Source organism: Mchenga conophoros, linkage group LG7, assembly GCF_057382185.1.
Source record: "Mchenga conophoros isolate Kocher_MC1m ecotype Shallow Benthic linkage group LG7, M_conophoros_male_GT1.1, whole genome shotgun sequence".
NCBI classification, from domain to species: domain Eukaryota; kingdom Metazoa; phylum Chordata; class Actinopteri; order Cichliformes; family Cichlidae; genus Mchenga; species Mchenga conophoros.
In genome coordinates, this window is record NC_140532.1 from 14283693 (window position 1) to 14295940 (window position 12248).

A 12248-nucleotide genomic window follows, 5' to 3' on the forward strand; every position below is an offset into this window, starting at 1 on the left:
TTAAATGCGTTAATTTTTTAACACGTTATTTTTCGAATTAATTGATCGCTATTAACGCGTTAAATTCCCATCCATAATTATAATAATTGTTTACTCAATGTCCTTGATTCTCTAGTTGCTGTAAAAACCCAGTTTCCTTCGCGTGTTCTGCTCCATGGTTTACCATTGACCTCTAAGCATTGAAGGTCAGTCTAGGCCATCTTCTCTTCATAATATACATCCTCCCTCTAGGGAATCAAATTTGATCTTCAGTTTACCTGTTTTGCTAATGACATCTAGTTCTATCTCTCCTGCAGGCCTGATTCCTCCTCCCTCCCACCTTCTTCCCTTGGAGAATGCCTATCCGAATTAAAATCCTGGTTCAGTTCTAATTTTCTTAAACTCAATGAGGATAAAACTGAAATCCTCCTTATTGGCACTAAATCTAACCTATAGCGGCAACCTTCGGTCCTTCTTTGCCGCTTCTGCAGAACGTAAAGTTTCTGACTCGTTAAGTCTCTTGGATGCCTTCCGGTAGCAAAAAACGAGGCGAAGGAAAAAAGGGGCAAAACATTTATTTTCCTTACAAATCGAAAGGTACAAAACAAATGCCTCTGGTGGGAGCTCCGTTTATATTCCCTTTGTGTTACAACAAAAAATGACATTAAAACGGCGACGGTCAGAAAACTGTTGCTCCACGTCCTGCTTGCTTACCTAACCTTTTACCCACACCCCTCCGCATGCGGGTCAAATACACACCCCCTTTACGACATCCACCAACACTTTACAACAACAACAGACTAACAAAGCAGGATTAATTTATGGAGCACAGCATATTACATTATAACCTAAAATGATCAAGATTATAATAAAAACTTAAAGATCATGACAAATACTTAAATATGGCATGATGTAACTGAGTAAAATATTGGCCTGGACTTGGCTCCAACATAACCTTTTGAAGCCAAATCATTTCTCACTCACTATTGATGACTCCACAGTTTTCCCTTCAACTCAGGTTAAGAGCATTGGTGTCATCCTAGACAGTTCACTATCCTAGAAATCTCACATCAGTAATCTCACTTGTTCTGCCTATTTCCATCCACATTAACCGATTACGTCCTTCTTTCCACCCAGTCTACGCCCATTCTCATTACTTCCCGCATTGACTATTGCAATTCTCTCTTGCATGGTCTCCCCCAAAAATTCCTCCATAAGCTTCAACTGGTTCAAAACTCCGGATTATTACAAGAACCCCCTCCTACCAGCTTACCTTTCTGACCTGTTAAGCACTACCTCTTCTATCCAGCTTGCTGTGCCTTCTTTCAATCTCAGCACTATGGGGAAAAGAGCTTTCAGTTGCTCTGCACCCAGGCTGTGGAACTCTCTAGCCCCAGATGTAAGAAACACTTGTTCTCTCCCTCAGTTTATGTGTTTTATTCTATTGTTAAGTGTGCTTGGGTGTCTTGAAAGGCTCTTTTAAATACATTTTTTTTATTAATATTATTTTTATTATTGCACAACAGCCAGGTGAGGATAAAGGGGAGTGGTCACTGTTGATCTGTTAGCAGCTTTTAGGGTTTTCTGCGCCTGTAACAGAAAACCGAGTGAATCACAATCTGTAGTTATGTATTCTGCTGAAAACAACACTTTACTCAGAGGCGATGCAGAAAGTTGACAGCTTACTTGGTGACTGCATGATGCTCCAACCCAGGTCCCAAGTTTGATCCAGCCCTCATCGCCACAGCCACAGAGCACTGCGAAGAGGGAAAAGATTAGGACCTAAATCTATTTGCAAGTGTTCTGAATAGCTCAGCCTGATTCTGATACTAGAAGGAGAATTTTTTAAATCAGCTTACCCTCGTCTCCACATCAGTCAAAGCTCTATCTCCACTGGCTGACACGCCTTCTGAAGACTTCCTCTTCCACCTTCAGAGATTGATACGTAAAAACATTAGCACACCTTCAGCAGCTTGGAATCATATTTAACAACTTAAGAAAATGTAAGACTCAGGAGGCACGTTAGGTAATGCATGTACAATTATTAACAATATTAGCAACAATAACAATATTAACAATACTAGTTTTTTGTTTTTTTTTACAAAATTCACAGCAGTAGTGAAATAAGATAATCAAAATGTCCGATGCTGTGTCCTGCTGTTATGAATTAAATAGAATAAGAGATGAGTTTTTGCTCAACTGAGCTATCAAGTTGATCTCAGTCAAAGACGTACTCTAGAACAATCCCAGCACAGAAAGCAAACCCTAGTTTTTTTTGTTATCCTGTTATTACAGAGTGAAATATATTTAAACCTCAGCAACACAACGATTATAACATTCCAGAATGGAAATAAACTTGGTGGTTAAGTCTTATTTTCTATTAAGAAGAAGAAAAGTATTATCTGTTTTTTGATAATGTGGCAGTATCCAGAAATCCAGTTCACCATATGGAACATTATATGGTCAGGTAACACATCTAAAAATGTTAAACATTTTTTTAGGGTGCAAATTCAAGACATTTTTATAATTATAAATTATTACCTTGGGATTGTAGTGAGCTCCTGTTTCAGTGTCTCAATGTCAGTGAACTGGACAGCTTGCCCCCCTCCTCTCGTTTTGATGACATCGCCCTAAAGAAAAAAAACAAAAAGAACCACCATTAGATATCTTTGTTATTTAATATTTAATACAGTGCGAAGCCCTTCTTGTGATCAGTAATTCAACCATCACAAGAGTTTCCTTTCTAAGGATAAGCATGCACGCTACTACAATCATGCAACAGAACATTGAGAACCACTTTATAGAAATTATTTAAATTCACTTCTTAAAACTGACAAACTTATTCAAGCAAAGTGTAAAACAAACAGTTACAAAACCACACTGACTCAAACTCAAGTTGGCAAATATGCTGCTGGTTTGCTGAAAACTTGCCAGTGTTGGGGAGTAACGGAATACATGTACCGCCGTTACGTATTTAAAATACAAAATACGAGTAACTGTATTCCGTTACAGTTACCGTTTAAAAAGGTGGTATTTAGAATACAGTTACTTTGTTGAAATAAATGGATTACACTGCAGTACTTTCCTGTTTCATTTTGTCGCGGGTCAGGACTGTTTGGGTTTTGTTTGACAGCTACGTTCTGTTGTCCCAGGCGGCAGCGTTACGGTTGCCATGGTTACAGGGCGATGCTCTCTCTCTCTCTGCGACTGTGTGTTTCCTGGGTGAGAGAGGCCTTTTCGTTGTTGTTGTTGTTGTGCTAAGCTAACAGGCAGAATGCTACAAGCATAGCTCTAAAGAATGTAGCATCATGGGCAGTGTAGTCCGTGTTGCAGGGAGAATGGACTGCCATACACATTATGGGTCTGTGAGCGCGAGGAGGGAGAAAAAGGCGAGTGGAAAGGTACGAGTTGTCATCAAGGAAAAACGGGAGCTGGAAGCATGTAAATATAATAATAACCACTGCAGCCAAGAAGAGTGCCTGACGAGCCCAGTTGTAAGTAAGCTATTAAGACTCGACTGTACACCGTGTTCGTGTTTTCCTCCGAAACAATAAGTTCCGTTGGAGCAGCCTTTCAACGCCTCTCTCTGTCTCTCGCAAGAAAAGTTGACCCACACAACAAAGTAAAGCTATTTTTCGGCTACGAGCCGACAGGGACCCCGCCGTATTAGTCAGAGGTCCCTTTACTACAGTTCGGAGACGCGGACCTTCAGTAACAGTAATAAATCACACAGCAATAGTACATTCACGTTGTTGTAAAAAGCATGATAATATATTAAGTAATCCAAAGTATTCAGAATACGTTACTCTCATTGAGTAACGTAACGGAATACGTTACAGAATACATTTTGGGGCATGTAATCTGTATTCTGTAATGGAATACATTTTAAAAGTAACCTTCCCAACACTGAAACTTGCTAATATAAATGTCTGCATGAGTAAGGAAGTGTAACCAAATATATCATTCTGAATATCAGTAATATGCTGTGCTGCATACTTGACCTTTATAAGTTTGGTCTGTATCTCGCCGTCGGAGGCAACTTCTTGGTGCGTTAGCACGTATCTGTCACACTTGGACAGAGCCTTCTCGCTGGGTGCAGACACCTGGATGGCGTTGGGGATGACCGGCTGCAAAACTGTGCCCAAGTCCATGCTAGACGATGGCTTATGGTCCACCCACTTCTCCCCACCAGCAGAGCGGGAACAACGGTGCAGCAGGCGTACTGGTGTTGTCGTCTGAACAGATCAATGGGAAATGATTTAAAAAGGGAAAAATCCCACAAACAGAGTGAACAAAAACACAGAACTTGACAAAGCATTACAAAGCTTGACAAAACAAATCATAAAACTTACACATTTTGGGGGGCAGGGTACCCCACACCCTAAACTTGTAGGAGCCAAAATCCTGACACATTACAACCTCATGCTGCTGCCTTTAGCTAACTCACTGACCCTGTATCTTCTTTCAATTAGGTCTACATGAAATGAAGGGGAAGGGAAGCAGTCTCTCTCATCCACTCTGCTCAAGCACACAGCTCTCCTCCTGGCCCGGCTGACTGAAGTGCCCGTTGAGGCCTGGGGTCTTGTGGGTGTTCTTGTGGGTGTACTAGGGGAACTGTAACCCTGCATGCTGTCCTGAGCTGCCTGCTCCTCACATGCAGATCTAGCCACAGACAAAAAGGTACTTCTGCTGGGGACGGGGCAGGTGGGCCTTGGGTTCGTCTCATCCTCCTCATCACTAGCAGCACTGCCTGACTGTGACTCTGACTTTGGACTGACATGAGGGGAATCGACTGGGCACTGGAGAGTGAAATGGAAAGACTAAATGGTCACAGTTAGACATGCAAAAATTAGACGTTATAGGAACGGGATACATTCACAGTCTAATGTAATCAAATGCAGCAACCACTTTATGTAAAGTACAAAGTTCATGTTTTTCCCCATACCTGGTGAAAAACATGAACACTGAAATGTAGATTTACTTAAGCTGAGCTAAAATGTTCTGTGAGTTGATGCAAATTTATCTGCAACATAATTCATTTTACAGTTTGTCTTATTTGTTGTAAATTCAGTATCTTTGATTTTTAAAACTATAGATTCAGACCAATAAATTTAGAACAACCTACTGCGAAATCTACAGCATCAAAATAATTTCCTCAGTTTCACAGTGGTACTTAATTGCTGAAGGACTACATGATCATATGCATGAGGCGTTTATTATAACCTGCCTGCTGCTGTGGCACTGGGATTAGTGATGTTAGTAGATTAAGAGAGACGAGTGCAGTAGAATTTAACTTTGAATGGGCAGAATACCATTCAACACCCTTAAAAACATTCATCATTATGGTTTTTAAACACAACATACAGGGACAGGTGAGGGTGATGCTGATCTCTTTGGCGGTAGGCGGTCCTCTTTGGAGGGTCGCTGAGAACGGGGCTGATGCTGTGGTTGTGGTAGAGGCTGTGGCTGCGTCTGACGGGGTGGAGGTTCAGGGCGACCTGGAGTCTTGCTCTCTGTCACGATGGCCTTGAGCTGCTTCAGCTTTTCGTCTTTCACCCACAGCTTATTTTGCATCTCAAGCTGCAGTGCATTAACACGTCTCTCCTGCACAGTGAGGATATTGCAAAATGTTCAAATGCAATATTATCCAAGTTGCTTGAATAAGACAAATTAGCTTCCACTATAAAGACTAAAACAATGACCAACAAGGGCTGTTTGCAAAACTGATAGTAAGATCTAAATTTTACACACATTTCAAAGTAGGTCTTTTTTTGTTTGTGGTCTTTATTGGAAATCTATACATTGTTGAATAAAAGGAAAAAAAGATATTTGAAACTCACACATTCTTTCTCCCACTTGAACTGGGTGTCCGAGATCACGCCATGCATGCGCTGCTCCATGCGTCTCTTCTCTGACAGCTCTCTCTGAAGCCTCTGCTCTCTGGTTTCCAGCTCATGCTGCAGCGAGCGCTTGTCATCTTCAAAGATTTTAGTTGTTTTCTGCAGGATGTCAATCTGAAACAGAGACATTAATATTAAAGAAAAAAAAGTGACAACCTTTAAATCTGCAGCGTGAATGGATTAGTCTCCCACCTTGTGTTCTTGCATCTTTGTTTTCTTCTCTAAACGTTCAATCTCTGCCTTGTTGCCTTGGATGATTTTGTCTTTCTCTATCAGTTTGCCGTTTTGTTCCTGAATAAAGTTGTCTTTGGAAATTAGGCTCGTATCCAGTTCTTGGAGCACAGGCTTCATCATGTTGGCTGAAATAACATCAAGAGAAATGTGAGCCAAGAGAAAGAACACTATTCAAAAACGGATCTTTCAAAGCCAAAAAGTATCAGGTGAGCTAAAATGAGAACAGACACCTGTTTTACTGTAGTCCTCAATCAGCATCTGCTTGATCCTCTGCCTGTTCTCCAGGGCTTCAATCAGCCTGGGCAGCGTGATGTCATCATGTGGGTCAGTCAGCTCACAGGAGGGTAGAGATGAGAGACTGAGGATCAGAGTGTTTGCAGCAGCAGCAGGCATGTCTACAGAAGACAAGGAATCACAAGTCCTTAAAGCAATTGTGTGGTTGTTAATAATCATCACACACAATACTGTTAAAACATTTACACAATAGTAGTTCAGATTAATTGTGTTTAATTTTAATGGAAATTACGTTTGCAAGAGTTTGGCTTGTCCGGTAATTTGCATGTTTTGTGTTTCCAAAGAACTTCTTGAAAAATAATGCATTCTCTCATTTTCAAATTAAACCTTTACACATAGTAAGTTGATGCCCGAGTTTTCTAAAATTGTGAATACAAGGCTGAATAATACTTTAAATGTTGCTACAGTTAACTATGGTAAATGGACTGTTTCTTATATCGCGCTTTTGTACACTGAGCGCTCAAAGTATCTTCCCCAAGGATATTTGGCATCCAGACTGAAGCAGCCAGGGTTCGAATCACCAGCTTTGCGATTAGCAGATGGCCTGCTCTTCCTCCTGAGCTACAGCCACCTCCAACTACAATTCTCCTTGAGATGATAAAATGAAAATGAAAAGTCCATGTAAAAGCTGCCACTGTGCAGCCATCTTATTTGGGCTGTTATTTTGAAGTATCATCTAAATCATTGTTGTAATTTCAGAGAAATGATGCATTATCCTGACATTTCTGGCCATTTAATATACAATTCACAAGCAACCGATGACAGTGGGAAGAAAAACTTCCATTTAATAGGAATAGGAATGAGGGGATGAGGGGAGGAAGACAGCATAAAAGATGTGCTGTGGAAGAGAGTGAAAAGAGGTTAGTGAAGAAGCCCACAGCAGCCAAGACGTATTGCAGCATAAACAAGCCGCATAATTAATGGACAGTTTACAGTCATCTGATGAATACCAAACTATAAGAAAGTTTTAAGCCTAATCCTAAAAGCAGAAAGAGGGTGTTTCAAATTCAAACTGGGAGCTGGTTCCACAAAAGCAAATATGCCCTCTTCTGAGATGCTGTTGGCACTCTCGCTGTTCTGGATCAACTGAAGGCTTTTCAGGGAGCTTTTGGGACAAGTTGATAATGAATTACAAGAGTCATAGTAATAAATGCATGAAGTAACTTTTCAGCATCACTCTGACAGAGGAGATTTCTAATTTTAGAGATACTGCACAAACGCAAGAAAGCAGTCCTACATTTCTGTGTGAAGCACTTTGTGATCTTTGTCTTGAAAGGTGCTATATAATCTGAATTTGGAAGCACACAAAAATGTGTCCAGTGGATTATTAAATATAACAACAATTACCAGAAGTGGAAAAACCCTCATTATACACTTGGTGTTTAAAAGGTTGAGTGTAAAACTTCAGTGCGCCTAAATTTAGGCTAATCACTTGATTAATAATAATAATAATAATAATAATAATGGATTGGATTTATATAGCGCTTTTCAAGGCACCCAAAGTGCTTTACAATGCCACTATTCATTCACTCTCGCATTCACACACTGGTGGAGGCAAGCTACAGTTGTAGCCACAGCTGCCCTGGGGCAGACTGACAGAAGCGAGGTTGCCATATCGCACCATCGGCCCCTCTGGCCAACACCAGTAGGCAGTAGGGTAAAGTGTCTTGCCCAAGGACACAACGACCACAACAGAGAGGCCGGGAATCGAACCGGCAACCTTCCGGTTACAGATATGCTTCCTAACCCCCTGAACCACGGTCGCCCCAGTGTGTTAATTAAATAAATAAATAAAAACTTAAGCACAGTATTAATTTTTTTTACCAGGAACTATTGGGCCACTGCGTTCTTCCAATCTGTGAGACAGCTCATCTTTGAATGCCTGGTTTCTATGATGACGGCCTGGAGTAGCGCTACAGATTGGTCTGTCCGCTGGCCTGGCCACTTCCTCCACTTGCATCATCTCTGCAAACTGCACCAAAAGCTACACAAACAGAGCATTTCCTTTATGTCTGGAAAAAATAAATAAATAAATAAAATTTCGGGTTAATTAAAAAGACACAAAGTAAGAGGGCAGGGTCAAGTTACCAGGGTTTCCTCATAGTCATCAGTCTTGGGATCGACACAGACAACCATTCTAACTTTTCCCTCTCCATCGAAGTCGTTTTTAAACCAGTGGGTTATTTTGGAGCTTCCAAACAGCTCAAGCCGAGCTGTTTGTCTGATACTCATTTCTATTCTTGGCCATTCTGGTCAGTTTCAATGAAAATCTTAACATCTTTAACTCTGCCACCTCCAGCACTGCCTCCCATCTTTTTTGTCAGTGCCACTGTCTCCAAACCATACATCATAGCAGGTTTCACTGCTGTCTTAAAGTTTAAAACCTCAGTTAGATGGCAGTCAGGTGGCACTCCTCTCAATAAAACTCTTCCAGATGAAAAAGTCTAAATCTGTTGCCTTTGAGGAAGAAAACTGATGGCTGCAGAACGAAACTGTGGGCTCACATTCAGGTTGAAGAGAAACTGTCCAGAAGAATTTTCACTCTGTCAGTAAATTACTCCACTCTAGGTTTAAACATTCCCTTACTGGAATTTTTTTCCCACCCAGTGGAATGTATGAGATTCACATCTGTGCTGTCTGCCAAGTTGACCTTCTTTAAGAATTCAGGGACACTCACCCCAACTGGGTCCGTCTGGTTGCTGGAGGGTTTTTTTGGAGGAGGCCTGCTGGGGGTTTTAACCTTCCTGTAAAAGTAAATAAATACAAAGTCATTCACAATTCAAACAGAAGCGTAAGCGTTAACAATTAATTACTTTATAATGGCTTAACAAAGCCACTTGCTAGATAGCTAATTAGCCCCCTGCTAACAGTAAAGCAGAGCGTCAGCGTCCGTTGTTAACTCCTTAAACTTAAATTCACCATTTAGTGACAGGGTAATACACACAAACAATATAGCCTGCCTGCAACATATATAATATAAACCTATACTTACACTTCTCTCGTCATTGTTACGTGGTACCTATGCTGAATTCACCGTTTCTATTTGTCTAGTTTTAAATCGTCCCTCCACCTCGACGCCTCTTCTTCTTCTTTTAAATTTGATTGGCGGTTGGCAAACAACTGAAGGATGCATTACCGCCACCAAAAAAACCCTCAAATCCTCCCAAACAATTTACTTTCTTTTAAAAACTGAATTAAGGCCTGATAACTTTCACTTCTTGAGACCATTTGCAGTAAATCAATAAGATCTAGCTTCATTTTTATGTTTCTGAGGTTTCGGGTCAGTTGTCTTTTCTCCACCTGATACTTCTGACAATATAACATGTTCTCTAGTTTCCTCTTCTCCACAGTAGTCACATTTCCCTGTATTATGTTTCCCTATCATGAACAGTGTAGTGTTCAAACCAGTATGTCTTATTCTCGATATGACCACGATATGTACCACCTCCTTTCTCCTACTCTCCGCTAAATTTTATAGGAGAGTCCCCTCCTTTCCCCCTCCCACTGTTTTCCCACCTTTTCTTCATTTCTTGCCTTACAATACTCTTTATCTCTGTCTTACAGAAGTTAATAACCAGGTCGACTACCCCATGTTTTGTGGCTTCCTTCGCAGCTCTATTTGCCATTTCATTTGCTTTTACTCCACAGTGAGCCGTAATCCATAAAAAGACAGCTGTAAATCCCATCATTTGTATTATGTAAAGTGTTTCCTGAATTCCTGTTAGAACATCTGCTCTACTTTCCGAGTGGCTACACTGTAAACTGGCCAATGACGAGCTTGAGTCTGAACAAATGACTGATTGTAACAGCCTCGTGTCTTCTATCCACTGAACAGCTAACAGAATTGTGAGCATTTCTCCAGTCTCCTTCTCCGACAGTCCATCATTGATCCTTTTCCCTATTTTGACTTTAAACTCCAGAACAACACTGGTTTGACTGGCTGTATTCTTTGATGCATCTGTATATATTTGTACATAATTATAATACTGGTCAATGTAAACCTGTATGTGAGTTTAAACTAAATGCCCTTCCTCCCAGCAAGGTTTCAGTACCTCTTGTGTTGGGTGATCCTGTCCATGTCCCTGTAGATTTGCCCAGTAATTGAGTGTTAGCTGTTTTCTTCTGATTCCTAGTGGCATCTCACCCATCTCTACCTGTAAAGCTGCTGTTGAGGTTGTTTTAAATGCACCTGTGCAGAGTCTTAGTGCCTGATACTGACTGAAGTCTAACTTTAAAAGACTTGTGTCAGCCACGAAATTATATGCTACACATCCATAATCTAACACTGATCTAATCAACCCAGTGTGTATGGCCCTCAAAGACTTCCAATCCGCTCCCCAGTCCACCCCAACTAAACATCTCATTATATTTAATACCTTTCTGCATTTATCCACTATTTTCTGAATGTGTACAGCCCATGTTATATCCAGCCACAATCCCAGAAACTTAAATTTACTTGTTCTTTCTAACTCTTCACCATATTACTTTAGCTTGGCTTCCTCACCAACTCTTTTCCTTGTAGAAAAAAATATTGTCTTTGTCTTATCAACTGCACATTTATTTTACAGGCGTTAAATATTAAAGCTATAGGTCTGCAATTTCCTGGATTTTTACCATCGTTTCTTGGCTTACCTATGGGCACAACCACTGCCTCCTTCCGGCTTTGCGGCAGTTTTCCACCCTCCCAAACTCTGTTATATAACTCTAACAAAAGATCTTTAGCTGACTCACTAAGATGGTTTATCATGATATAGCAAACCTGATCTTTTTTCGGTGCTTATAATTTGGATTTCCGAAGAACTCGATTCAATTCTGACTTTGTAAAAGTAATATTTAATAAACCATCTGTATCTTCTACTTGTTTCAGTAAATCCTTATTCTCTATGGTTGTCATTTCTCTTCCACTTCGCCCTTCTCCACTAGCATTGCCTGAACTATGGATTTTAACAAAGGTTTTGCTTTTTCCTCATCTTTTAATGCTGTTGCCTTTCCATCTCTCAAGATTGGATATCCATACTCCCTTTTTATACCATTCATCCTTCTAATCATTGACCAAACATTGTGTATTTTTGTCTCCCTCCCTACTGGATTACAAAAACCCCTCCAGAAGTCCCTCTTTGCATTTTTAATTGTTCTTCTTACCTTAGCTTGTAATTTTTTATATTCAATGAAATTCTGAAAACTGCGATTCCTCTTTAATATGTTAAAAGCTTTATTTAATCACTTTATCACAATCCTTTGTCCAACAAGATACAATCTTCTTTTCCCTTCTTTCCTCTTTATCGCCCAGTTTGCTGCCTCTAAAACTGCCTTACAAATAGAATAATTTAAATCATCAACCCCAACATTCATATCAATCTTTTGCATTTCACTAACTAATCAAAATGTATCCCAATATGCATTACTGAAACACCACTTCTGCACACCCCTATGTCATGTTTCTCTACACTCAGCTCTATCTCAGTCATTATAGGATAATGGTCACTGCCTACAGTTGTCTTTTTTTATTACCTGCCATGAATAAATACCTGCCAATGAGTGTGACACTAATGTAATGTCACTTGCTGATTCTGCACCTGTTCTAACTTTCACTCTTGTACCACTTCCATCATTCAGACACACATTTTTTTTTTTTTATCTCTATCAATCACTGCTCCATTCTGATCCTTACAGTTACCCCATAATGTGCTGTGTGCATTAAAGTCCCCACACCATATTACTTTCCCACTTAAATATGTGCCAAGTTCCTCTACTGATAACAGTGTTACCCGGATTCAAAAAATTGACTACTCTGATGCTACTATATCTTGACCAGATTTTCATTACAAAGTATTCTGTGTT

The 12248-nt window shown here is 40.2% G+C and overlaps 1 protein-coding gene across 3 annotated transcripts; it reads right to left on the reverse strand.

Annotated features, from left to right (window-relative positions):
- Nucleotides 1–359: 359 nt before the first annotated feature.
- Nucleotides 360–9831, reverse strand: LOC146569767 (kinesin-like protein KIF23). 3 transcript variants are annotated; one of them, XM_085282303.1, is made up of 13 exons: nt 9400–9831; nt 9085–9151; nt 8232–8419; nt 6344–6508; nt 6072–6238; nt 5820–5993; nt 5344–5583; nt 4431–4799; nt 3981–4214; nt 2521–2609; nt 1839–1908; nt 1666–1736; nt 360–1569 (listed from the first exon to the last, which is right to left on the reverse strand). In XM_085282303.1, the coding sequence occupies exons 3-13, from the start codon at nt 8368–8370 to the stop codon at nt 1554–1556; spliced, it is 1734 nt and encodes a 577-aa protein (XP_085138429.1). In that variant the 5' UTR covers nt 8371–8419; nt 9085–9151; nt 9400–9831; the 3' UTR covers nt 360–1553. The 3 variants fall into 3 exon arrangements, with proteins under 3 accessions (XP_085138429.1, XP_085138427.1, XP_085138428.1); XM_085282301.1 differs by having other exon boundaries at nt 361–1569; nt 8232–8391; XM_085282302.1 differs by having other exon boundaries at nt 362–1569; nt 4431–4778; nt 8232–8391; nt 9400–9830.
- Nucleotides 9832–12248: the final 2417 nt, after the last annotated feature.

What these genes read in the sequence shown, in the direction of transcription:
- LOC146569767 (XM_085282301.1), bottom strand. An exon ending in CAGTGGCCCAATAGTTCCTG is followed by an intron (nt 6,509 to 8,231) that starts GTAAAAAAAATT and finishes TGTCTTCTGTAG; the next exon opens with ACATGCCTGCTGCTGCTGCA. An exon ending in CATCACCCTCACCTGTCCCT is followed by an intron (nt 4,800 to 5,343) that starts GTATGTTGTGTT and finishes GTGACCATTTAG; the next exon opens with TCTTTCCATTTCACTCTCCA.